This window comes from Somniosus microcephalus, chromosome 1, assembly GCF_052327205.1.
Source record: "Somniosus microcephalus isolate GS21.2 chromosome 1, FLI_Smic_1.0, whole genome shotgun sequence".
Lineage (NCBI taxonomy): Eukaryota > Metazoa > Chordata > Chondrichthyes > Squaliformes > Somniosidae > Somniosus > Somniosus microcephalus.
Window position 1 is genome coordinate 61814150 of NC_140987.1, and position 25109 is coordinate 61839258.

The following is a 25109-nucleotide window of genomic DNA, read 5'->3' on the forward strand; positions in this document are numbered from 1 at the left end:
AGATGTGCAAGAGCTGCCTGAGATGCACAAACCAGCAAAACTCTCGCCACTGTCAGCAAGCAATGATAAATAATCACGCTCCTCCTAACACAAATGTGGATTTGGCATCTATGGGATATGTACCAATCACAGCATGTGCTATATGCTTTATGTCTATATATAGTTCGGAAGATGTCGAGCAGTTTGGACCCCCTTTATGGTCATTTATATGTATTTCAGTCTCTCAGACCCCACACTGCCCCTACAGAGGGATGGAAAGGCTAATGCACCACACACCACCATTGGTCCTCAGCTTGGACCTGAAGGATATACATGACTGTACAAATATACCCACTTAAGCCATCAGTGTATCCTCCTGTAAATGCTGTCTTGAAAATGCACACTTGTTCTGTATCAATAAGAAAACCAGAATAAAACTTTTGAAATGTTCAAATTTAAGCACTTGTTTATACGGGATTGTTGCATGTTGGTCAGTTTTCCTGTTTCAACTTGTAATTTATTAGTAACGTTTAGATTCTTGCGCTAGGGGGAATAAAAGGAATGCTTAGATATGTAAAGTGAGTTAGTTCAAAAAGGATACTGAACCAGCAGGTTGTAGATCTCTCGGATACTTTTGTCACATGGTTCTGGATGATTAATTCAACTTTGTGGGTGATTAATTATAATGCGCTCTTTCTTATGCAGAAAATAATTGAATGTGTTATTTGTTAAGCACCTATAGTTAAATAATGAGTCCATACAAAATGAGGAGAAAAAGCAAGTATGGATTTTTTAAATCATTACCTACAACTTTATTTTAAAACAAAGGTTGTTTTAGGTCAGGTGTAGTTTCTTTCTTGGAATTTGGATCATTTTATTTTTTAATTGTGATCCCTCATGTTGATGGCAGGTGATAAATTAAATGTAATAAAGGTCTTTTAAGATTAATTCCATTTTATTATTAAATAAGAAAAATTAGTCTCCAAGGGTTGGATCTTATCTGGAATGAAATTGCACTTAAACTGTGTGGCACATTGGGGAATCTTTTATATTAAGCAAAAAAAGTTTAGATATTTAACCTTCAGTAGGCTCCACAGTAAAAGCTGCTGCTTCGCAGCAAAATGGTGGAGAGATTTTGAGAGAAATTTGTTAGTGAAAGCATCTTTTTTTTTTGGGAATTAATAAAATGTTCTGCAATCGTATGTGGCATTTTCTTTCGTTAATAAAATGTAAGCTAGGAAATGGTTCTGGGTATACGGCTCACCCTTTTAGAAAATTATTACATGGCGATCACTAGTGTTTTAGATTAACCCACTTATTGTGTTTGAAAACCTCCTGGCCAACATACAGTTTCTAATAACATTTTGACATTAGAAGCACTAGGAAAATAGTATTTAAGCCCCTCTTGGTGTGGGCAGTTGATAACTTTTCATTCATAATTAGGTCATAGTGAATCAAGAGACATTTCAGGGAAATTGAACTGTCAGTGGGTAGAAACAAGCATTTGACCTCATCACATTGAGTGGGGCCCATCATAATTTGTTCATTTGGTGCCCATCAGCCCAGCCTCATCTCTCATACGCCACCTTGCTGACCTTCCCTCTCCAATTCCGCTTGGTTCAGCTTTAATTATGACTCAGCAGACCCGAAGAAATATTGCAGCCTGCTCTCGAAAACCCTGAACTGCCACTCACCAAAAGATTGGTTTTTAACAGGTAATAAATGCCCAGAGGAGATGGTGCTACATACGCATATACAGCGTCTGTTTTCTCGCTCCTCTAATGTTATGCTGATGGTGGCAAAGACTTTTTTCAAAAAAAAATGCTTCCAGTTACTTTAATGAAGTACAAAGCTGTTCCAAACATCATATATACGCAGATTATAATTTATATATGCAGCCGTGGCACCCCCACCTCGGTCACTTCTTCATTAAATCTCAAATCTTGCGCAATGCTCGTTTTCATACTCGACTGTTCCCTGCCTGCTTTTACTAGGTCTCTTGACCCTAACGGGAACATTTCTTACCACCCCCCCCCCCAAACTCTGACATTTTCATTTTCCACACCAGCTGTTTTTATGAGTTGTCTGAGTGAAATTGTGTAATTAGTGCTGAAGTTTTAGCAATTTTATGCTCCTCTCTTTGCCTGATAACTGAGTTATGACTGATCTAACTCATTTCATTTAGCACCTCTTTCTTTAAGTAACCTACTGATCTTTATATTTATTTCCAAAATTCCACTAATAGGTCCCTTATTTAAAGACTGATGGTCAGAAGCTTGAATTTACATCATTTATTATTCATTTTCTCCTCATCACCTGAACTGTTCCATCCCAATGTGGGACATCTTCCCACTGAGTGATACGCAAACACATGAAGAGTAAAACTGATGGTCAGCAATGTTGTCAATTGAGAAGCCTATCGAAGGCAAGGAGGGCAGCATATTTCTGACTGCATATAATTGAAGTCCTGTATTCAGTACTTCTAGCTTTTAATTGGATCCAAGTAATTTATACATAGGAATACCTGGAGGTTACAACATGTAAACAGGCCATTCGGCCCAACCATTCTATGTCGATGTTTACCCTCCATCCAAACAGATAGTCCAGTCACATTTATCCGGTCTGGTTCTATATGCCCTTCAGCCTTTTTGACTGGAATGTTTTTCTCCACGTACTGGCTCTCGCCCATTGAGTGACCTTGGTGGTAGCAACAAAAGTAGAGACTGAAATGTCATGGGGACTTGTAACTTCAAATCAGGATCCGATGATGTATTTATTCCTGAAGCCCCTATGTGGTTCCGCTGGGAGCTTTGGCAGCTAGGATCGAGGTCTGCCTGAAAATTGGAAGTGACAGACAACTAGCATTAAGTCAGCATTCCAGTTTCCCATGCAATTTTGATCCCGTTACTGCCCTGTTTTTAGGCACAAGTGGGACAGTGGGAATATAAAAATTGTCTCACTGCGTCATCCCATCCCATCCCATCCCACTCCTTTAGATGTACCAAAAGATTTCATCTCACCCAGTCACAGAAGTAACCCTGTGCACTGAGCGTTAGAAGGTGTCACAGCAGACGGTGATGATATTAATGAGGATGATACACCTCAGACAGCGGGCAAGTCAGCTGTGCCATTTCTCGGCAGCTGCCTTGTAAAAGGCACACCCACTTGGGAATATCACTTCACGTTTGGAAAAGAAATCAACAAATAACTAAATTACACTCTCTGGTCGGGGAAGGGGTTTCGCCCCTGCTAATCCCATGGAGTCTACTATTAAATCTGTTGTGATGATTTTCTAACGTACACATTGCAAGGCTACACATAACGGATATCTTTTCTCATACCTGCCAGTAGGCTTGTTGGTGGAGTCGTAGCATGGTTTTATGGTACCCATGTTCCCATTCCTGTGATTTTCATTAAATGATGTAACTATACAGACTAGATGCAGGAAGGATGTTTGATGGCCGGGGAGTCCCGAACCAGGGGTCATAGTCTAAGGATAAGGGGTAAGCCATTTAGGACTGAAATGAGGAGGAATTTCTTCACCCAGAGAGTGGTGAACCTGTGGAATTCTCTGCCACAGAGGGCGGTGGAGGCCAGTTCATTAAATATATTCAAGAAAGAGTTGGATATATTTCTTGAGGCTGAAGGGATCAAGGGATATGGGGAGAAGGCAGGGACAGGGTACTGAATTTGGATGATCAGCCATGATCTCATTGAATGGCGGAGCAGGCTCGAAGGGCCGAATGGCCTACTCCTGCTCCTATCTTCTATGTTTCTGTGCTGGGAATTTGTTTTTCACAACCACGGAGAGACGAAAATTGTAGAAGGGCGTGCACCCATAACCAGCCTGTATGTCTCAGCACATAGTAGCACATTGACTCTTTCCTTGCCCATTGTGATACTGAGTACGATAGGTTCTATACTCTTGGGTTCAGTTCAAGCTTTTTGGCAATGCAGTGTAACAGTAGATTTTCCTAATTTTTTTCCCTCAAATATTGAATTACACTACTTTTGCAGTTTAAAAAATTGTATACATTGTTCTGTGTAACCTTATTGGATAATAGTCCATATTCAGTGCCTTTGCAAGGATTTTTATAGTTCATTTATACTGTATTAGAGGGTTGTCACCAGTCTGGTTCTTGGTCAGGCAGTCCATTTGTTATTTTTAATGTGAACCAACACTAAATTATTGATTTCCTGTGTTTGTTTTTTGTCTCTTTGGCCAGTATTGCAAGGTTTACAATAAATATCAAAATCTGACATTCAAACTATTCCCACAGCTGGAGCTCACTCAGGTTACAAAGAAATTCAGTGCCACCAGCAAGGAGAGGAGCATCAAGCCCGGAGTGTAATAAAAACATACAAGTAATAAACAGGGGGAGAAAGAGCCTAAATGAACAACCTTATGTTTTAACTGGAAACCAGGGGGAATCTACAAACTGAGCAAGAAAGATTGGTTACATTGAAACAGAAGTACTCTCTTTACCTGTTGACTGATGAGGTTACAATAGTTGAAGTAACTAGGTTTAATAAAATTGGTACATTCATTCTAATGAAAATTCTGAAAACGATAGATCAGGAAAGGGTGTCATATTATTGTTCACTTAGAACTTATGTTATAGATCTTTTTCAAAGTGTGCACAGTCTATCTAGTACAACTTTGTGTAGCAGTTTTGTTTTCATAAGAATATCTAAGCAATTGAGAGTAGGGTGTGGCTGACGACGTTAAATTTTAACACCTCCACTAAGCAGGTCAGAGGCTAGGTATTCTGCGGCGAGTGGCTCACCTCTGGACTCCCCAAAGCCTTTCCACCATCTACAAGGCACAAGTAAGGAGTGTGATGGAATACTCTCCACTTGCCTGGATGAGTGCAGCTCCAACAACACTCGAAGCTCGACACCATCCAGGACACAGCAGCCCGCTTGATTGGCACCCCATCCACCACCTTAAACATTCACTCCCTCCACCACCGGCGTACCGTGGCTGCAGTGTGTACCATCTACAAGATGCACTGCAGCACCTCCCAAACCCGCGACCTCTTCCACCTAGACGGACAAGGACAGCAGGCGCATGGGAACACCACCACCTCCAAGTTCCCCTCCAAGTCACACACCATCCTGACTTCGAAGTATATCGCCGTTCCTTCATCGTTGCTGGGTCAAGATCCTGGAACTCCCTACCTAACAGCACTGTGGAAGTACCATCACCACATGGACTGCAGCGGTTCAAGAAGGCGGCTCACCACCACCTTCTCGAGGGCAACTAGGGATGGGCAATAAATGCTGGCCTTGCCAGTGACACTCGGAGCCCATAAACACACTTTAAAGCAGTAGGCAGCACTTTTGTTTCCATTCTTCAGAGAAGTATTAACAATTTGACTTTAGTGATAACATCTCATGATCTTCATAACTACAAGATTATCTGCAAAAAGGCTGATTTACAGTTTGATTTTTAAATCATTTTGATCTCAATAAGTTTATCTTGTATGGGATCTGATCTTATCCGAGCTGATCTCAAGTGGGCTCCACTGTGTTACGTTCCATTGTTTTGAATTGCTAACTATACCAGGGCAGGGTGCACTGTGTTCATTAATATTGTTTGTCAGATCATTGGAAATGTTACCATACTTAATTCCTGACTCAGTAATTGGATTTTCGTTATTTGCATTTATTTTCCACACGCAACCATTATTTCATTATTGTTCAAAATACCTTTTTCAAATTCCTATAATAAACATTTAAAATTAAATTTTTTGCCAAGCAATTGCTTAATGCTGTTTACTAAAATCGCTCAGGAGGAAAAATCATGGACAAATAAAAACAGGTTTGCGCCTGAATTATAGATGATGTAAAATAAAAATAGTTGCTTTCTTGCAAAATGTCAACAGTAATATATTAGAAAAAATTATGCCATCTTATCGAAATGCTTTCTACAGCCTAAAAAGTGTTTAAAATGACTTTTAAATGCTGCCGTTCGACTAGTTTATAAAAATGTTAGTTATCGGGATAATTCTGTCGGCTGCAAGGATATGACTCTAATTTTTCTCCAATATAATGGCAATAGAGGACGTGGCATAAGACTTTTGTTGAGTGCTATATTCTACTCGTAAAGAGAAGCACCTCAATACCTCACCGGTGTAAGGTTGTAGCTAGCTTACTCAGCCAGAATGCCGACTTGCTTCGCTATTGCTCTGCACTGCACAGCTACAACTAACCATCCATTTCAACTCCCTCCTGCGCAAAACCACCTCAGCAAGTTTAGTTTTCCCCATACCCCGTATCGGTGTGTGAATTCCCACGTGAATATATTAGAATTTTTTGCAAGCCTCTAATCCCAACACGGAGCCTCACTAGAAGAAAAAGAAAGACTTGCATTTACATAGCACCTTTCACGACCTCGGGACATCCCAAAACACATTACAGCCAATGAAGTACTTTTGAAGTGTAGTCACTATTGTAATGTAGCCAATTTCCCACAAGCAGCAATGTGATAATGACCATATAATTTGTTTTTATGTTGATTGAGAGATAAATATCGGCCAGGACACCGGGGATAATGCCCCTACTCTTCCAAATATTGCCATGGGACCTTTTACATCCATCTGAGCGAGCAGACGGGGCCTCGATTTAACATCTCATCTGCAAGACAGCACCTCCGACAGTGCAGTGCTCCCTCACCACTGCACTGGAGTGGCAGCCTAGATTTTTGTGCTCAAGTCTCTGGAGTGGGACTTGAACCAACAACCTTGTGACTCGGGTGAGAGTGCTACCCACTGAGCCACGGCTGACACAATATAGGACTGACATTGTGTCCAACACTCCTGGCTAGCTAGCATCACAAAAGTTACCTTATTGTGAACTGACTGAACCTGATGTGTAAATACTTGTTTTGAGTTTTTGTGAAGTTGCTTTTTCCCTATTCCCTCACTTGAAAATAAAACAAATCATTAGTATCACAAAAAAGGACAAGCTAAAGTTGGTTGTTTATGCAGGTCACCTTCACCAGTACAATAAATGTATGTTCAATATTGTTTGTAATCTATTATGCAGTGTATATGTTCATTTTTTATTCTAGAGATTGGTTGATGCAGTGGGTTAGGCACCAGCTTTCATCTCTGGGACCTGTGCCCAAACTGCAATGAAAGCAAGACATAATTTCATCCTACAAACCCTTTTACTTGAAGCTAGACATGCCCTTCAGATCGTCATTCTCCAACACCGTTATCCCAGCCTCAGTCCAATGACATTATTCTGTTACCCACAGCCTCAGTCCCTGTCATTGCCACTTCAGGCCGTGGGATGATTGCTTTTGCCTTGATTAGGTCAGGCTCGTTGCAACTTAACACCAGTAGTCTACTTGTCCTTTGCAGCCAATTCAAATTTTCAATACTCTGGGTAGCAGTCCGATTAGGATGGGAGAGAGGGATATTTGCATCAACAAATTTAACTGACTGCTAAGGACAAGTGGGTTACTAGTTGTCACGTTTCTCAACAAGTTCACCCCTAACTGAGGCAAAGACATTCAGGGCAGGCTCTTGGCATGAGAGATTTCAACAACTGTAGATGTGCTGAGTCCATTCATTCATTAAGATTAGGTAAGAAGAGCATTTGGATTCAGGTGGAAGCATCAGGAGATGTAAACATTGTTCCAATATTTTATCCAAGTCCACGTGTTTGCTCAGAGTAGCTGCAGGGTCTTGCTAAAATCCTGGTTAGCCTCTTGTTATGAATTTAGTCTCTGGCTGTCGAGAGTGAAATGAGTTGTGCAGTCCCAAGCAATTCCTATTGGTTTACAGCCCACAGCACAAATCTGCCTCTAATATGGCACAAATTGAAAATCTCAAACTCTGGCCACAGGTATACTAGTGTGGCAAATACAAATTGTCACACTGAGCTATTTTTCTGTGTTTGAGGTGTATGTCAAATTTTAGGAAGATTATCCTTTTAAGCTACACAATGTATAGTTGAGGATGCAATAATACTTTACCCTAATTGGCACTACAACCACTTGACTCTGGGTACGGCTATTAAGGGATGTGAAAATGTTTACACTTCCCCCCCCCCCGACCCATTGTGTTTGGGACAGAAGTTCGTATTCCTGTACTTGCAATGGAGGTTTAGTTCTTGGAAAAATAGGAAATTTTGACCATTAAGAAAGTTGGAGGCCTTTGCTATACTTACTGGACCAGGAGACTGAAAGATTAACAAAAACTTACATTTCTATAGCTCCTTTTAATGTTTTAAAAAAAAGAAGTCCCATGGTGTTTCACACGGGCGTAATCAGACAAAAATGGATGCTGAGACCAAGGAGGAGATACGGAGAGGGCTGACCAAATGCTTGGTTGAAGAGGTGAGTTTTAAGGAGGGCCTTAAGGAAGGAGATGGAGGTGAAGAGGCAGAGTGATTTAGGGCTAATGACCTCTAACAGAGGAAGAACTGACAAAGTTGACTACATTGATAGAAAATCTTGGTGTGAGAAAATTAGATTAGTGTATGTTTTCAGACTGGCTCCCTGAGATTATCCTGGGGAATCTCCATAGTCAACAGTTTCTGAACACATGTTTTCTGGGTGATAATTGGGCATTTGATGTCTTTTGAAAATCAGGAAATAGAGAGGGTTCAGCATTTGCAGGGGTCCCTTCGATGTGTCATTATTTTGTCAAAATAGCTTGATTAGTGCTTTTCCCCACCATCCCTTCCTTTCCCTTCCCTTGGAACGGAGACGATTAAAACTGATGCTTACTGTGAGAAGGAACAAGTCGTGATTGTTTACTTACTTCTACCCAAGGTGAACCCTACTACAATGGGTGAAAGTTGTGTCCATGGAGGACATGTAGCACTGAATGATTGCTTGATTTGTTTTTGCACATTTCAAAGTGAGTATCGTGGCAAGATTATCAGAGGACTATATACTCTTTGCATCAGAGCATTTTACATATCAAATGAAAGTGATTTTCTTTCATAATGGACTTCTGCAAAATACCTGGTATCCTTGAGGGTTCTTTTAGAATGTCAGCAGGATTTTCAGGTCATTTGACAAAAAGGATATCTGCCTTGTAGCACACTCAGAAGGTGACTATTTCTTGCATCAATCACCTCTGCTTTAAGTTGAAGCATAATAGACCCCCTCAATCAACATTTCCAAATGCTTTATCACTTGTTCACAAAAAAAGGGTGGAAAATCAAAGATCGACTGCTAAGTCAAGGTTAGGTAATTTGTTCTGAATTATAGTTACATTTACAAGGAGAGAACAGAGTTTGTAAAATAAGGTCTTGCTCGATGTCCATTTTGTCAACTGGTGATGATATGCAGTTGAAGCTAAATTCAGACCTTGAAAAATGACAGCATTGTTGAGCTGTGATTCTGGACAAGATAAAGCAAAGATTAAGACATCACTTATTGACAGACAAAACGAGTTAGTCAAACTGCAGTGATGAATATCCACCTTGTATCTGCAAGGTCAGAGTAAATAGCATTACCTTTAAGAAAATATAAGTTGACCACATGTAAACACAGCTTTAAATTACAGCAGCTTTTACATCTTTTATTCCTTCAGTATTTCATTTTTACTACCCTACATTTTCAAATGGCTATGTACTTGCTGTATATGACACAGCTACTAAAGCAACATAAATATATTGATTAATATATTGGTACTGCTTTACAGGTTGAGGTTTAAGATTTACTTTGGGAAGATTGGTTAAATATGGAAGTCAGTCTTCTGGATTCAGTTTGACGCATTTATACTTATAGACTCTTGTGCTTTTCAGGATTTGAGGCTGTGCAGGCCTCTTGTCCTGGTTTTGACATTGTATGCTATTGCTTCTCGCTTTATTTAACATCGAATCATGCAGCACAGAAAAGAAGGCCATTCTGCCCACTGTGCCTATGCTGGCTTTTTGAAAGAGCTATTCAGTTAGTCCCACTCCCCTGCTCTTTCCCCATATTCCTGCAGTTTTTTTCCTTTTCAAGTATACGTCCAATTTCCTTTTGAAAGTTACTGTTGAATCTGTTTCCACCACCCTTGCAGACGGTGCATTTCAGATCATCATAACTTGCTGCGTTAAATTCTCATCTTCCCCACCCCCCCCCCCCCTCCCCCTGGTTGTACTTGTGTCCTGTTAGTTTCTGATGAGTTGCCATTTTCATGTTCTTGGTACAAGTTGTTTCACCAGCCTTGATGTACTTTAGTGGAACCAGTCCCCAGTGGGGGAGCCATTCCACTTATTGCACGACTCACTTTACATGATAAATATTTTTTATTTAATTACTGGAAGTATTTCAGCCATTGTTTAATCTTCTGGCCCATTTGCCCGTGGCTACTTGGGTGACCATAACTACTCGCTTGCTAGGAATTGTATGTAAACTCAGCCACTGTATATTAACCATTCTGGTATAGTCATCCATCTACTACTGTTTTTTGCAAAGCTAAGAGGCATAGAATCATAATGACACAGAAGGAGGCCATTCGGCCTATCAAGTCCATGCCAGCTCTCTCTAGAGCAATCCAATCCGTCCCATTCCCCCACTCTATCCCTGTAGCTCTGCAAGTGCCTATTCAGTCTCCCCTTTAAAACATTGAGTGTCTCCGCTTAAAGATGAGGACATTGAAACCATTTCCTACATGCTTTAATTTCTGGTTGGAGTGTCTACATTTCAAAATACAAGTTCTCCTCCAAAGGTTTATTTATTACTGTTAAAGAAATATTGCTGAGGCCACTGGCCTTTGGTTTTCACAGAAAACTAAGGGAATTCAGAATATGATCCCCAAAATCCTGAAATCCCATGTAATAACATAACATAAGAAATAGCAAGAGTAAGCCATTTGGTCCTTTGAGCCTGCTCCGCCATTCAATAAGATCATGGCTGATCATGTACCTCAACTCCACCTTCCTGCACTATCCCCATATCCCTTGGTTCCCTTAATATCCAAAAATGTTTCACTCTCTGTCTTGAATGGCATGAGGGCAGAACTGGCTAAAGTGGACTGGAAAAATAAATTAAAGGGTAAGACAGTGGAATTGTAGTGGCGGACATTTAAGGAGATATTCCATAACTCTCAACAAAAATATATTCCAGTGAGAAAGAAAGATTTTAAGAGAAGGGAGCACCATCCGTGGCTAACTAAGGAAGTAAAGGATGGTATCAAATTGAAAACGAAGGCATACAATGTTGCCAAGATTGGTGGGAGACCAGAGGATTGGGAAATTTTTTTAAACCAAAGGATGACTTTAAAAAAAAATTAAAAAAAATAGATGAATTATGAGAGTAAACTGGCAAGAAATATTAAAACAGAAAGTAAGAGCTTCTACAGGTATATAAAAAGGAAGAGAGTAGCTAAAGTAAACATTGGTCCCTTAGAGGATGAGACTGGGGAATTAATAATGGGGAACAGGGAAATGGCAGAGACTGAACAAATATTTTGTATCTGTCGCAACGGTAGAAGACACTAACAACATCCCAATAATGGATAATCAAGGGGCTGCAGGGAGGGGGGAACTAAAGACAATCACTATCACTAAGGAAATAGTACTTGGTAAAATAATGGGACTAAAAGACGACAAGTTCCCTGGACCAGATGGCCTGCATCCCAGGGTCTTAAAAGAAGTGGCTGCAGAGGTAGTGGATGCATTGGTTGCAATATACCAAAATTCCCTGGACTCTGGAGAGGTCCCAGCGGATTGGAAAACTGCAAATGTAACACCCCTATTTAAGACATGAGGGAGACAGAAAGCAGGAAACTATAGACCAGTTAGCCTAACACCCGTCGTTGGGAAAATGTTGGAGTCCTTCATTTAAGGAAGCAGTAGCAGGGCATTTGGAAAATCATAATGCAGTCAAGCAGAGTCAGCATGGTTTTATGAAAGGGAAATCATGTTTAACAAATTTGCTGGAGTTCTTTGAGGATGTAACGAGCAGGGTGGACAAAGGTGAGCCAGTGCATGTGGTGTATTTGGATTTCCAGAAGGCATTCGATAAGGTGCCACATAAAAGGTTACTGCATAAGATAAGAGCTCACGGAATTGGGGGTAATATATTAGCATGGATAAGATTTGGCTAACTAACAGAAGTTGGGATAAATGGGTCATTTTCCGGTTGGCAAACAGTAACTAGTAGGGTGCCACAGGGATCGGTGCTGGCGTCTCAACTATTTACAATCTACATTAATGACTTGGATTAAGGGACTGAGTGTAATGTAGCCAAGTTTGCAAATGATACAAAGTTGGGTGGGAAAGCAAGTTGTGCAGAGGACTCAAAGAATCTGCAAAGGGATATAGACAGGCTAAGTGAGTGGGCAAACATTTGGCAGATGGAATATAATGTGGGAAAGTGCGAGGTTATCCACTTTGGCAGGAAGAATAAAAAAGCAAATTATTATTTAAAGAGATTATAAAATGCTACAGTTCAGAAGGGACCTGTGGGCCCTTGTGCACGAAACACAAAGTTAGCATGCAGGTACAGCGAGTAATCAAAAAGGCAAATGGAATGTTGGCCTTTATTGCAAGGGGGTTGGAGTATAAAAGCAGGGAAGTCCTGCTACAACTGTGCAGGGTATGGGCGAGATCACACCTTGAGTACTGCGTACAGTTTTGGTCTCCTTATTTAAGGAAGGATATACTTGCATTGGAGGCGATTCACTAGGTTAATTCCAGAGATGATGGGGTTGACTTATGAAGAAAGGTTGAGCAGGTTGGGCCTATACTCATTGGAATTTAGAAGAATGAGGTGATCTTATTGAAACAACATATAAGATACTGAGGGGGCTTGACAAGGTAGATGCAGAGAGGATGCTTCCCCTCGTGGGGAAATCTAGAACTCGGGGGCAGTTTCAGAATAATAGGTCGCCCTTTTAGAACTGAGAGGAGGGGGAATTTCTTCTGAGGGTTGTAAATCTCTGGAATTCTCTGCCCCAAAGAGCCGTGGAGGCTGGGGTCATTAAACACATTTAAGGTGGAGATACAGATTTTTGCAAGATAAGGGAGTGAAGGGTTATGGGGAGCAGGCAAGGAAGTGGCTTTGAGCCCAAGATCAGCCATGATCTTATTGAATGGTGGAGCAGGCTTGAGGGGCCAAGTGGCCTATTGCTGCTCCTATTTCTTATGTTGAATATACTCTGACTGAGCCTCCACAGCCCTCTAGGGTAGAGAATTTCAAAGATTCACAACCCTTCGAGTGAAGAAATTTCTCCTTAGTCCTAAATGACTGACCCCTTATTCTGAGACTGTAACCCCTAGTTCTGGACTTCCCAGCCAGGGAAAACATCCTCTCTGCATCTACTCTGTCAATTCCCCATAGAATTTTATACGTTTCAATGAGATCACCTGTCATCCTTCTAAACTCTAGGGCATATAGGCCTAGTCTACTCAATCTCTCCTCATAGGACAATCCCCCCACATCCCAGGAATCAATCAAAGGCAAGTATATCCTTCCTTTGGTAAGGAGACCAAAATTGTACGCAACTCCAGGTGTGGTCTCACCAAGGCCCTATATAATGGCAGTAAGACTTCTTTACTCTTGTACTCTAATCCCTTTGTAATAAATGTAAGCAGTCACACAACACCAAGTTATAGTCCAACAGTTTTATTTGAAATCACAAGCTTTCGGAGCGCTGCTCCTTCGTCAGGTGAAGTGGAGAGATTCATAACGACACAGCTTATATAGTCAGAGAATAATGCCAGATGATTACAGGTAATCTTTCTAACTGCCATTTATCACAACTCTGCATAGAGATAATCACAGCAATCAAAGGTGTGAATGGTGTCCAAACAGGTCAGTCAGGAAAACATTACATGAAAGAACAATGAGGTGGGGTCACACCCGGACGTCCTATCGTATCAGGCAACGGAACCCTGTGTGAGAACCTCTCTGGATACGTCGAGGGCATCCTGAAACCCATCGTACAGGGAACCCCCAGCTTCTGTCGCGACACTGCCGACTTCTTACAGAAACTCAGCACGCACGGACCAGTTGAACCAGGAACACTCCTCGCCACGATGGACATCTCGGCACTCTACACCAGTATCCCCCACGATGACGGCATCGCTGCGACAGCCTCAGTACTCAACACCAACAACAGCCAATCTCCAGACGCCATCCTACAACTCATCCGCTTCATCCTTGACCACAATGTCTTCATCTTCGACAACCAGATCTTTACCCAAACACACACAACAGCCATGGGGCCCAAATTCGCACCCCAATACGCCAACATCTACATGCAGAAGTTTGAGCAAGACTTCTTCGCTGCACAGGACCTCCAACCAACGCTATACACCAGATACATCGACGACATTTTCTTCCTATGGACCCACGGCGAAGAATCACTGAAAAGACTACACGATAACATCAACAAGTTCCATCCCACCATCAAACTCACCATGGAATCGGTTTCATTCTTGGACACACGAATCTCCATCAAAGATGGACACCTCAGCACTTCACTCTACTGCAAGCCCATGGACAACCTCAGGATGCTCCACTTCTCCAGCTTCCACCCTAACCACGTCAAAGAAGCCATCCCCTATGGACAAGCCCTGCGAATACACAGGATCTGCTCAGACGAGGAGGAACGCGATGGACACCTACAGACGCTGAAAGACGCCCTCGTAAGAACGGGATATGACGTTCGACTCGTCGATCGACAGTTCCGACGGGCCACAGCAAAAAATCGCATAGACCTCCTCAGAAGACAATCACGGGACACAACCAACAGAGTACCCTTTGTTGTCCAGTACTTCCCCGGAGCGGAGAAACTACGCCATGTTCTTCGCAGCCTTCAACGTGTCATCGATGATGACGAACACCTCGCTAAGGCCATCCCCATGCCTCCACTACTCTCCTTCAAACAGCCGCCTAACCTCAAACAGACCATCGTTCACAGCAAATTACCCAGCTTGCAGGAGAACAGCGACCACGACACCACACAACCCTGCCACGGCAACCTCTGCAAGACATACCAAATCATCAACACAGATACCATCATCACACGTGAGGACACCACCCACCAGGTACATGGTACATACTCGTGTGACTCGGCCAACGTTGTCTATCTCATACGTTGCAGGAAAGGATGCCCTGGAGCATGGTACATTGGCGAGACCATGCAGACACTGCGACAACGGATGAACGGACACCGTGCAACAATTGCCAGGCAGGAGTGTTCCCTCCCAGTCGGGGAACACTTCCGCAGTCAAGGACATTCAGCCTCCGATCTTTGGGTAAGCATTCTCCAAGGCGGCCTTTGAGACACACAACGCAAAATCGTAGAGCAGAAACTGATAGCCAAGTTCCGCACTCATGAGGACGGCCTCAACCGGGATCTTGGGTTCATATCACGCTACGTGTAACCCCACCTGACGTAGGGTCATCCAGACGCCAGTCGTTGTTGGCTTGTTCTCTCTACACAGATGCGGCTGGACCTGCTGTGATTTCCAGCAAAAAATTCTGTCTCTTTTTTTGTTTTTCATACAGACCCCAGCATCTGCAACATTTGACCCCTTGTGATCCCACCTCATTGTTCTTTGATGTAATGTTTTCCTGACTAACCTGTTTGGACACCATTCACATCTTTGATTGCTGTGATTATCTCTCTGCCAAGGTGTGATAAATGGCAGTTAGAAAGATTACCTGTAATCATCTGGTATTATTCTCTGACGATATAAGCTGTGTCTTTGTGCATCTCTCCACTTCACCTAACGAAGGAGCAGTGCTCCGAAAGCTTGTGATTTCAAATAAAACTGTTGGACTATAACCTGGTGTTGTGTGACTTCTCACAATTGTCCACCCCAGTCCAACACCGGCATCTCCACACCTTTGTAATAAAGGCCAACATACCTTTGCTTTCCTAATTGCTTGCTGTACCTGCATGTTAACTGTGATTAGTGTACAAGGACACCCAGGTGCCTCTGAATACCAACATTTCCCAATCTCACCATTTGAAAATTATTCTGTTTTTCTATTTTTCCTACCAAAGTGGATACATTTCTCCACATTATATTCCATCTGCCATGTTCTTGCCCACTCACTTAACCTATCTATATCCCTTTGCACCCCCTTTGCATCCTCCTCACAACTTACTTTCCCAGCTAGCTTTGTATCGTAATGGAATGGAGTTTAACTTGGTCATCGTAAACTAATGGCCCTCATAATGCTTAATACTGACCTGCTTAGCTTAGAAGCTCTCAGGTTTATTAAGATGCAAGGAATTTGTAGGTTTGTTTTCCAGAGCTGCTTTTGAACAGTTTGCCACATTTGAAGATGAGTCATCGATTCTCAGCTGGATTACTGGTTGGGAAAAAAATTGTGATGTCAATAGTGCCTTTACCTTGAATGTAGAAGAAACAGACTAACTACAGAACGGTGTTGGCAGTAGCATTGAATTTGCAGTTTGCGTTGCTGCCTGCTCTAAGTTAAAGGACGAATTTGCAGAGATCTGTTATTTTATTCTTTTTGGAGGAAAGAATAGATATGGTGAACATTAGAGGACTGTGGGCAGACCCCAGTTGAATTCCAGTTGTCACTGTTTTCCTCCATCTGCTCCAGATCTTAAAGCAGACCGTAGCAATAAATCATTAACACTTCACAATCAAACATGGAACTTTTATGAAATATCTTCTTTGAATCGAGATAAATTATATCCACTGGAAAACCCTCATCCATTAGTTTAATGGTCTTCCCAGAAAATTCCAATAGATGAATGAGGCAAGATCCATTTTTTTTTAAACATGCTGACTACTCTGCCCTATGATGGTTTCTGTGCTCCTTTGATGAACAGTGATGGTGTGCCATATTATGCTGTCAAATATTTTCCCCACTCAAGGTGTTGGACTTAATTGGTCTATGATTTCCAGATTCATGTCTCACTTGTTTTGAGATATGGATAACATTTTCAATATCCCAGCACTTGGTGCAGCTCTAGGTGTGAGTGTTTTTTAAAGTAATTCTCGGGATGTAGACATCACTGGCAAGTCTGGCATTTATTACCAATCCCTAGTTGCTCAGAAGGTGGTGGTGAGCTGCCTTGAACCGCTGCAGTGCAGGTGGTGAATGTACTTCCATAGTGCTGTTAGATAGGGCGTGCCAGGATTTTGACACGGTGACGGTGAAGGAACAGGATAGTGTGTGACATGGAAGGGAACTTAGCGGTAATGGTGTTCCCATGCACTTGCTCTACTTGTTCTTTCAGGTGGTGGAGGTTGTGGGTTTGGGAGGTGCTGTGGTATGCTCAGTATTTGTGAAAGGCAAGTTATTCAGAGGTTTAGCAGAGAAATTCTGTAATTCATGCCCAGCCAAGATTTTGGTGAAGAGGCAATTTGCAGTGCTGATCTTGGAATTGGTCAGCCTAGTACTGGTCTCCAATGTTTTGGAAGTCTAAGTCCTTCTATTTGGAAAGCGATAGACATTTGAAGTACGTGCACAGTATCTTGCCTGGCCATAAAAAAAATTTGAAATTGCTCTTGCCAGGGCTATGACCGGCAACACACAGCAAAAGTAGATGAGACACGGCGCATGTTTATTTTCATCGAGATGTCCTTCACAGAGTTGGCTCGGGCAGGCTGTTCTACTCTACATTCCTAGCCTAGAGGTGTTGAGGCCGATTGTGCCGCATTTGTGGCCTGGCTGAGATCAGTGATCGGCCAATTCTGCACAGATCAGAGTTTGCATTTGGGTTCTTCTGGTGCATGGCACAGTGCTACACTGGGCCATTGAGCTTGCATGTGCCATCAAACCTAGGTATTCAAAGCCTGTCTCCAACCACAAATGTAATATGTGAGTTCCTCATATATATTTGGGAATACAGAGAGATCCATTTTGTAACATCTAGCTTATATTCACCAAAAGTCCTCAACTAAAAAAACAAATTGTGAGGTGGCAAAGTTGGTATTTGGTGTCGTATGCTTCTATTTTATGCCCTGCTCCTCCTACGTGTATTTCTGGATTGACTTCTATCGTCAGGAGGTCTCTGGCTGGGGCAAAGGATGGCGATGGTTTACAGGAGCAAAATAGAGGTCTAGTCACTGGCACACACTGAGGATGCAGAGTGTGAACAAAAAGGATTTTGATCCAATTACTTAGCATATCTCTAACGCCTTTTTGAATGCAAGCAGTCGGAACTCCCACTCTATCAAGTAGATGCCTTTTCTGCAGGATGAATTTTGGGGCAGGGATCTTTGTGCTGTGTTTCTTGAGTGGTATCCATGTATGAAGGCTATTTGGCCGGCGTCTGCCAGTCCAGAGACCATTTTGTTTGGCTTGGTGCTCAGCGTTTTAATTCTGACTAATTGGTCTCCTGTGGCGCTGCTCAGGGAAAATCAGGACCAAGTGTAGTCTTCGGATGAAGTAGGATTAGAGGGAAGGGGATAATTGGATCAGAAGGTGCAGGCGTTATTCAGTCCCCGTTTTAAACTCTTACATTCTGGCATTTTTAGATTTCTTATACAAATTTCTGTGCCCATATTTATAATGAAAACTGCTCATGTAAACCTGTAACCTAATTACATACAGGGCAATGCTGCGCCACCGCTGGGGAGAGGGTGTAATTACAGCATAACCCATGTACTTTGTCAGTTTCCATTATAAATATGGACATAGGAATTTATGATGGGAAATGCCTGCAGAGGATTTTAAATATATCTACAGATTCAGGAGAAATTGGGTCTTAGCTCTTGTATATTAGTGCAATTGTAGTTGCTTTGGAAGTGTGCAGATCATCTGTCATTTAGCAGTTTGGGGATTAGACTAAAGGGCTTTTTGCTTACTTTGATTTCCACTGGGCTCGAGAATTTGGCATCTGAGTGTTTTTGTGTGAGGGGAAGCCTGCGAGGTAATGCTTAATGTTTTGTTGGGGTTGTCTTGATATTTGGGGTTGAATGGTAAGGTATCTGCAGGTTTCTGATTTCACAGAATCACAGAAACCCCACAGTGCAGATAGAGGCCATTTCGGCCCATCGAGCCTGCACCGACACATATCCCACCCGATCCCCGTAACCCCTACACCAACACATATCCCACCCTATCCCCGTAACCCCACGTATTTAATCCCCCTAACACTAAGGGTCAATTTATCATAGCCAATCAACCTAACCCGCACATCTTTGGACTATGGGAGGAAACCGGAGCACCCGGAGGAAACCCACGCAAACACGGGGAGAATGTGCAAACTCCACACACAGTCGCCCGAGGCCGGATTCGAACCCGGGTCCCTGGCGCTGTGAGGCAACAGTGCTAACCACTATGCCACCGTGCATTTGGGTATGAGGTGAGTTTGCTATCTGCTTTATTTACTTTGTGTGCATGGCTGCAAGGTAGATGCAGGGAGCTCTTTGGGCTCATCGCTATGCCCGTAGTTCCTTGCCCAGGTGTGCAGAGCTTTTCTGCATGCACTTGTTAACCAGTTATAAGTTCTCTACTGGTCTCAGTTTCCCATGATACTTCCTGATCAGTGACCCTTGTGCTGGCTTTTTCCTCTCTCGTCCCGGATCTCTCCAGATTTGGATGACGCTACTCCTTGGTAGAGGTGCAACTAATGGTGTAACATTGTGACGGCTGCACATACTGCTCTAAGGACACTGGTCTGAGATAAGTGATGCTCTGGCATTGACGTAATGATTCTGCTAAAAAATTTAAGCTATATTGGTACGAGAATTGATGCAGGTTTTTACTTCAGATCTCTGGTTTTAGACTGCTCTACTACTTGTCTTGAGTTGCATTTTTATTATGTGGTCCCCTGAGGGCAGCCTTGATGATCTCTCATGGTTGAGTGGGAGAGACTGCAGTCAAACGGTGATCTATATTGGTAGGAGTATACAAGATTTGAGTGTGAAGTGTTTTTAAATGTAATTTACTCATTTGGTAATTATCACTCCATGCAGCAACATTTCTAGCAGGGAATTGTTGATGGTTAAAAATGGAACCATGTGGAAGTGTTTCTTTTAAAAAGGAAGAGTAGAGGTGAAACAAGTTTGCTCCCTTCCTCCTTCCCTATTTTGCTTTTGCTCCCCATAAGTCTCATAAGACTATTAGCAACTAGGATCATACTCCTCCCAACCCAAATCATCTGCTAATGTTGCCACATAACCGGTACAGGAGTTGGCATTGAACAGCTTGCTGTCAATTTTCTTCTGCCAAGTGAGGCAAGTCCTCCCATCCACTTGTCTATCTGAGATTAATGTGTGAGGAATTGGTTTAAATGCATGTTGTGCAATATGTTGATAGAACAGCACAACTGGCCTGCATTGTCCTTCATTGTTTGCTGCTCTTTTTTTCATTGTCACCTTATATTGCTCCTTCTCTTATGGCATGTTCAGTTACTCAGTCAAGGGTTTGGCAAGTAACATGCCACTCTAACCGAGGCATATGTCGGTGCCCTGGACTGGTTCTCGCTCCCATCCCATGTGTTTAGCTTATGCTTACTGTCACCCTTTGGTATCTTGGTCAAAATTGGGAACTTGCCACTTGGCAAATAAATTAGATCAAACCGGTGGTTCAGCACGACAAGTGCAATGTTTTACCATAACCATGTGACACACCAAGCAGTTTCTTTATATATAGAATAAGAAAAATAAAACTTGCCTCTGGCTGCTTTGGGTATAATTCCTGTGAAAAATGACTGGAACAGTGAACTGTTGATTATTAATGAAGCAATGGCATCACCTCATAAAACTCAGCAACTTGCAAATAGATTTTTATTTCATACAAAATAGACAAATAGTTTGAACTATTGCTTGCACTAACTATAAGTGACACTAAGTGCTTTACAAACAGAGCCACTGTAAGTTACCATTACCTAAAAGCGTATGTGGAGACAGTACCGAGCCTTTAATTTTCAGAGATGCTTAGTTGTGCATTCAGTAATATTATTTCCAGTTAACCTAATTTAGTTCATTGTGCTACCTGTTGTTTTTAAGGTTTTACTTTGCTTTCAGATTATTAGAGATCTGTCTATTTCTTTCTTTAAAAAATTGCTTTGAAACAGCCTACAGTTTTTGAAGGTATAGCTTAAGAGCTTCTATAACGATAGACTTGGAAGATTCTGGCAACAGCTGTCTCATAAATTAATTATTAGTGACAAGTTTATATTGCATAAATCTAAATGAGTTGAGAGTATGGTCCATTACCAGCTAACTGCACAAGGTATTTGTCATTTTACACTCTTCAGTTATTTTTTAGTGAAGTGTTAAAAATGTAAGACTTCTTTTGGATGACATTGAGAGATGCTGTCTGTTTTTAAGAGAGGTAAAGGCCCATATAAATGTTTCACTAAACCTAAGTGTTACTCATTTGACAGTTATGTGCACTGTCATTCCACGGGCTATTTGCTTATTGCAATAAACAGATGAAATATGTGAATGGTCTGTGCTGTCCTTGCAGTGCATCAAGCCTTTTGGGCCCTGTGATTTTCTTCCTTGAAAATGTTTTGTGCAGTATTTTCTACTATCTTCATGCATCCTAGAACAAACATTCCAGGGATAATAACATTATGGTCAGCAGTTGAATAGGAAAAATGCTTACAAAACCTAACTGCTGAGAGGATAATGTTTGAGAGGATCACAAAATATTTTTAAAGGTTGTAGTTTACTCCCTGTAAAATAAACCAGGCAGTGTCATTTTAAGACTCCTTAAATAGATTTACAAGTATTGTGTACAGCAGAAGCAGTGGATCAAAAAAATAGCCACTTGGTACATACTGAGTTTACGTTTATGCATTGTTCAGAAGAAATTGTAGCAAAATGTGATTTTTTTGCTGATAGGATATTGGTTGTAATTTATGATTTTTTTCAGGCAGGGATTCTCTTTGTAAGCTAACAATTAAGAGAATATACAGTTAATTAAAATTTGTTCAAAATTATTGTAGTAATTCTTTTGCTCCTGAATAGCTTTGAGAGGCTGGGGAGTAGGTCATCTACCTGTCCACATTTGGGGAATGAAAAGGAGAGAACTGTCCAACAATAAGACAGCTTTAATAACAACAGCAAATGCTGGAAAAACTCAGCAGGCCAGGCAACATCCGTGGAGAGAAATTAGAGTTGACGTTTCGGGTCGAAACCCTTTTTTTCAAAACAATAAGACCACTTTGTTTATTTGTTGCTTCTCGTTATATTAAATGCATAACCAAATCATAGAATCTAGCAGCACAGAAGGCGGCCATTTGGCCCATCGCGTCTCAGCTCTTTGAAAGACCTACCAATTAATCCCATTCCCCTGCTCTTTCCCCACAACCCTTCAAATTTCTCCTTTTTCAAGTATATATCCAATTCCCTTTTGAAAATTACTATTCAATCTGCTTCCACCACCTTTTTCATGTAGTGCATGCCTGATCATTATAACTCACTGCGTTTATAAAAAAAAAAAAAAATAATTCTACTCCTTTCCATCCCCCCCCCTGGATTTTGTGCCAATTATCTTAAATCTTTGTCCTCTGATTACTGACCCGACTGCCAGTGGAAACTGTTTCTCCCTATCTTCTCTATCAAAACCCCTCATAATTTTGAACACCTTTATTAAATCTCCCCTTAACCTCCTTTGCTCTAAGGGGAACAATCCCAAGCTTCTCTAGTCTCTCCACATAACTGAAATCCCTCATTCTTGGTATGATTCCAGTAAACCTCCTCCGCACCCTCTCCAAAGTCTTGACATCCTTCCTAAAGTGTGATGCCCAGAATTGGACACAGTACTCTAGCTGAGGCCTAACCAGTGATTTATAAAGGTTTAGCATAACTGCCTTGCTTTTGTGCTCTATACCTCTATTTATAAAGCCAAGGATCCCATATTTTTTTTAGTCTTACCAACTTGTCCTGCCACATTCAAAGATTTGTGTATGTGAACCCCCAGATATCTCTGTTCCTGCATCCCCTTTAAAATTGTACCATTTAATTTGTATTGCACCTCTTCATTTTTCCTTCCAAAATGCATCACTTCACACATCTCTGCGTTAAATTTCATCTGCCACGTGTCTGCCCATTTTACTGGTCTGTCCTCCTGAAGCCTGCTCGTGTCCCTCTCACTCCTTACTACATTTCCATGCTATGTATCATCTGCAAACTTTGAAATTAGGCCCCTTATACCTAAGTTCACGTCATTGATGTACATAAAAAGAGCAGTGGTCCTAATACTGGCCCCCTGGGAGACACCACTGTATACTTCCCTCCGGTCTGAAAAACAGTCGTTCACCACTATTCTCTGCCTTCTGTCTCTTAGCCAATTTTGTACCCACACTGCCATTGTCCTTTTAATTTCATTGGCTTCAATTTTTCTAAAGTCTGTGTGGCACTTTATCAAATGCTTCCTGAAATCCATATACACATCAACTTCGCTACCTTCATCAACCCTCAAATGATCTAGAATTTGAATTTGGGATAGGAAGAATCAGCAGAACAGATGTACTAGATTTTTTTTTTCCATTTAACTACTTGGGAAGTGCAGTAAATTGGGCACAGAGCTGATTCAAGATCTGATTCAGAATGATTTAAATTAAATAATTAAAATCTTCTGTTGTTTGTGTTACTATTTGCGCTGTTCAAGTTACTGTACTTTCTTTGCTGTTTAGGTTACAACTCCAGTATTTGTTCCTCCAAAATCATATGAGCTACTTCATCGGATGTCTGGAAAAGGTCTTGGAGCGCAGTATCACTTTCCACGTCAACCATGTATTTACAACTCAAAAATGGTGTCTGTTCAGATCACATTAACCAATAGCTCTGACAAAGAAATTAAGAACATCCGAATCGGAGAGCGGAAGCTTGCATCGGGGATGCAAATGCACGATTTCTATGAAATAGGTACTGAAATACAACATTTGTGTACGAGGTCTTGCTTTACATTTTTATAAGTTTTCACCTTTCTTGATTCTTATGACATCCACTATTTCCTAACCGTAAGGCAGTTAGACACATGTTTCCAGCCCTCTTTTGCTACTGAAGTTACTGTTGTTGATGTATGAAGCCAATATTATATGATGTACCTACAGATATTTCTATCCATCCCCCCTCAGTCTTCCCTTTGTTGTTTTTTTTCCTTTCTGCATGAGGAAGCATCTGGCATCTACTAGGTAGCTTCCCTTAGTGATACAGCTGAGATCAAGATCATCTTGGTGTCTGATCAGATATGATTAATATTATCAGCATTTTAAAAATGGTATTTACCTTACTCCAGTAAAATGAAACCGGTGAAAAAAGTTGTAGAAGTCCAACATTTTGATTGAAACCTCTTCATTTGTAGTTTCTAATACAGCTTCCCTGAGGGCTTTGCTGGTTAAGGTGGTAAGTTGTTGAGACATAACAGACCAGAAAGGTCACAGATCCCTGCTCTATGCAGTAAGTTGGTTTAGTGCTGTGGTGGGGGGTGGATGGGAAGAGAAGGGAAGGGAAGAAAAGAGTGGAAGGCAAGTTAGAATTGGCCTCAGCACCTTTGTGTAAGGAAGGTTACAGCCCCTGTGCTGAATCGCTTTTTACCAACTCCTAATGGAAATGTGTTTGTGGATCTCAGTTGAGGGCAAGATTGTGCTGGGCTCTGATGATTCAATAACCTGCCCAACACTGTGTAGGCTAAGATGAGAAGAACGTTCAGTCCGTACGGGTGACCCCGAGCTTCCGGTCACCTGTCATTTCAATTCACCGTTCCATTCCCACTCAGACCTCACCGTCTGCGGCCTCTTGCATTGTTCCATGGAAGCTCAGCGTAAACTCGGGGAACAGCACCTCCTCTTCTGATTAGGCACTTTACAGCCTTCCAGACTCAATATCGAGTTCAACAATTTCAGATCATAACCTCGGCCCCAACAATTTCAGATCATAACCTCGACCCCTATTAGATTTTTATATTTTTTATCCACACTTTTTTGATTTGTGCCTTTTTCCTTTTTTTCCCCCTCTCTCCCACATGGCAGCTGTCTTTCACTCTGCCAGCGCATTTCACACTTCATCTAGAGCCTTTGTTTGTCTCTTTACCTGTCCTATTACTATCTCGTCTCACCTTGAATATCTCTTAATGTCTGTCTTATCCCCTCCCCCATTTCCCAGCCCCCAAACTGCCTTTTAATCTTTTCATTTCCTGCCTTTTTTTCTCAGTTCTGTAGAAGGGTTTCGACCTGAAACGTTGACTCTAATTTCCCTCTCCACGGATGTTGCCTGGC

At 41.7% G+C, this 25109-nt stretch overlaps 1 protein-coding gene across 6 annotated transcripts in view; it reads left to right on the top strand.

Moving 5' to 3' along the window:
• The window catches only part of ap3b1a (adaptor related protein complex 3 subunit beta 1a), a 323977-nt gene that overhangs the window by 228029 nt on the left and 70839 nt on the right, over window positions 1–25109 (top strand). For all 6 annotated transcript variants that reach the window (XR_015077649.1, XM_085982440.1, XM_085982449.1 and 3 more), the window contains exon 23: window positions 23526–23757. Coding sequence is in view for 5 of the 6 variants with exons in the window: in XM_085982440.1 (XP_085838566.1) it covers window positions 23526–23757 (232 nt within the window). In the remaining variant the exon portion in view is untranslated. The remainder of the gene's footprint in view (window positions 1–23525; window positions 23758–25109) is intronic.